The sequence below is a fragment of the Camellia sinensis genome, unplaced genomic scaffold (genome assembly GCF_055761805.1).
Source record: "Camellia sinensis isolate YWXY unplaced genomic scaffold, ASM5576180v1 Unanchor6, whole genome shotgun sequence".
Lineage (NCBI taxonomy): Eukaryota > Viridiplantae > Streptophyta > Magnoliopsida > Ericales > Theaceae > Camellia > Camellia sinensis.
The window spans coordinates 11,663,736-11,666,497 of record NW_028129474.1 but is presented as its reverse complement, the minus strand read 5'-3'; the positions used below and the strand labels follow the sequence as shown (position 1 = coordinate 11,666,497).

At 47.0% G+C, this 2,762-nt stretch overlaps 1 protein-coding gene across 1 annotated transcript; it reads left to right on the top strand.

Moving 5' to 3' along the window:
- Window positions 1-264: 264 nt before the first annotated feature.
- Window positions 265-1,585, top strand: LOC145818255 (uncharacterized). Its single transcript, XM_082912897.1, has 4 exons — window positions 265-669; window positions 752-850; window positions 1,059-1,302; window positions 1,581-1,585. The coding sequence occupies exons 1-4, from the start codon at window positions 265-267 to the stop codon at window positions 1,583-1,585; spliced, it is 753 nt and encodes a 250-aa protein (XP_082769023.1).
- Window positions 1,586-2,762: the final 1,177 nt, after the last annotated feature.

Here is a 2,762-nt window from a genome sequence, read left to right as displayed (position 1 = left end):
TTCTTTTCATTTTCATCTTTGACTTGCTCTGTATATTCTCGTTCTCTGATTGGTTTATACATTTATCATCCGCAGATTACTTGGCAGCCTTGGGCACCTCTGGGTGATGATCTCCTACTTCAGTATACCGGAGCATCAGGCATCTCCCGGTATAGGGTCCTGCTCGAAGGGCCAGTCGGCAGAGTCTGGTTCCTGGGGGAGCGCTTTCTGTGCCAGGTACGGGGGTATCTTTCTCAGGATGTTCCCGCGGTACCTCCAGCTAGTATGCGGACCGCTGACAGGCTCTCTTACTCAGAGGTAGTCGGCGTCATGCTGGGCAGTGATGCTTTGTTATATGTTGCGGAGGGGGACTACGCCACCTATCGTCACATATATTTGATGCCTCCATTGACAGAAGCTCGTATTCCGATGATGAGACCTGCCGGTATGTCATCCTCGGATCAGGCTCAGGCTCGAGCTACAGACATCCCTTCTTCTAGCAGGGCTGGCGCATCTAGAGGTGGGAGTAGACCGTTTCCTCCGAACCCGTCGATTCATCCTCATCTGGGATGGCCAGATATGCCTACTGAGTTGATGGCGTGGCAGTATGGGACTAGCTCTCCGATTCCGATTCCACTAGAGCCTCCGATGCCCAGTGATCGATACGCCATTGATCCGGACTCACCGCCGGTATGCTCCACTTTCGTCATTCATTATTTCAGATGTTTAGACACTCATTTGTTCACTGATGATTATGAACTCATTTTTGCAGCCATCGCGAGGGTACATGGAGGAGATGGTTGGGCTGGTGGCCACACTCGAGGGCATGGTCCTACGCAGGGAGGCACAGTTGTCTGTCGCGGGCATTCAGGTACCCTTCAGTTTTTTGGCATTTATCATACTTCTGATGACATGCTGATTTCTACTGCATCGATAGACTACTTGTGTAGAGCACATCTGACACACACCTCACTTGTACACTGTATTTACATGCACCCACTTTACGTAGCTTTTGCTTGTATCTGCATCTGATGTATATATTTGGACTGATGTATTTGAATTGAACTCTTTGCTTTCAGATGCCTTCATGGTCCGGTCAGCCACAGACCAGGCCACCTGGGCCTCATTGGGGAGCTGGGCCATCTGGGCCTTATCAGGGAGCTGGGCCATCCGGGCCTTATCAGGGGGAGGGGTCATCTCGGCCTTCCCGAGGAGCCGGGCCATCTAGGCCTTTTCGAGGAGCTCGAGGGGGGCCTGTCCGCAGACGCAGGGCTCATGTTGTGGAGGCGGAGTCTGATGAGGAGGAGGAGGAGGCTACCGACCGTCAGTTCGAGACATCTGTCGAGGAGGGAGGCTCCGGTTTTGGCTCGGGGAACAGAGGCGAGGCTGAGGAGGATCCTGAGGACGACAGCTCCGACTCTGATGATGGTGTGGAGGTTGTTCCACAAAAGAGGACCAGGCGTGCTTCTCGTTCCCGTTCCCGAGGATTTTGATGTTGCTATTTCCTGCTTTATTTTTCTTTTACTAGTAGTTTGTAGCACTTTGCACATTGTTAGGCAGTTTTGTTTTTGTAAAACCTGTACCTTTTGTTTGTTGTAAAGCATGATGAAATGAAATAGCTTTTGAAAAGGTGTTTGTATTTTGAACTTTTAGCATCGTATCGCATCATTTATTTCGCACAAAAATGAATTTGAAAGGAAATGTACGTTGTGTAATCACCAAATCAGGTAGTGAACCGACGCAACAAACTAAACAACTCAATTTACTAAGATATAACAGAATCTTTAGCAAGTTTACAACTTGATAAGCAAAATGCAACAACGCAAATAAACAAGACTTTAACAAAAATTGCTTAAACAAAGAGCAATGACTCAAAACACAAAACACGTCCGCTCGACAAACAACTCGATAAGCAAAATGCAACAACTCGATAAGCAAAACTCAACAACAACAAAGTGTACTTCTGACGATCTGGGCGTCGGAACGCATCCGGAATGAAGGCCTTCGACTCTCCCGTTGCATGGAAATGCTTGGAGTTCTCCTTCGAAGAGTAAAACAGGGCCGAGGAGACACACTGCAGCATTGCTAGCCATCCCGGGGAGCTGGCCGGCCATTTTTGCAAAAAGTGAATGGCTGGCCAGCCAGAGATATGCCACGGCATGGAGGACTAGAGAGCTTCTGGCCCCCTGCTTCAACCTTCAGTTGCACTTTGTCAGATGAATGCGTGGATTGGCTCAAAGAGGAGGTACAATTTGGGCCCAGCTTGGCATCAGATGCTCCGTCCAGCTCTGGAAGGGGACACAGAGATACTTGATTCAACTATGCCCCAAATTTATTGCTTATTTAACATTTTCAAGTTTTCTTTATGATTGTACTAGAATAAGCAACCTCGATTGTAATGCAAGAGCAAGAGAACTCTATTTTGAAATCAATGAAATTGAAAGTTATGGTACTGAAAATTTTCCACTTTTGGTCCAAAAATGGTCTAAGTCGTAAAAAGATTGATTTGAACAAAGTCAACTTTTATTAAAACTTTTCAAAACTATTTTCGATGTGGATCAGAACTGGACATGCCGAAAATCTGTCACTGAGATGCACAATCTCAGATCCCTGCAACTGGAAAGTTGCCCCTAGTCTGAAGAACAATGTGGCACTCCAAAGCAACGGAAAGTTGCCCCTAGTTTGAACAGCACTGTACCGGAGATCACGGTAAATGCTGATAGATAAAGATGACTGAGATGATCGAAATGGACAAAGTTGATCGGGGAAAAAGTTTATGACTG

Bases quoted from the DNA above. Each gene is read 5' to 3' on its own strand.
- LOC145818255 (XM_082912897.1), top strand. From the start codon at position 265: ATGCGGACCGCTGACAGGCTCTCTTACTCAGAGGTAGTCGGCGTCATG. The intron at 670-751 runs GTATGCTCCACT...TCATTTTTGCAG, and splicing joins TTGATCCGGACTCACCGCCG to CCATCGCGAGGGTACATGGA. The intron at 851-1,058 runs GTACCCTTCAGT...CTTTGCTTTCAG, and splicing joins TGTCTGTCGCGGGCATTCAG to ATGCCTTCATGGTCCGGTCA.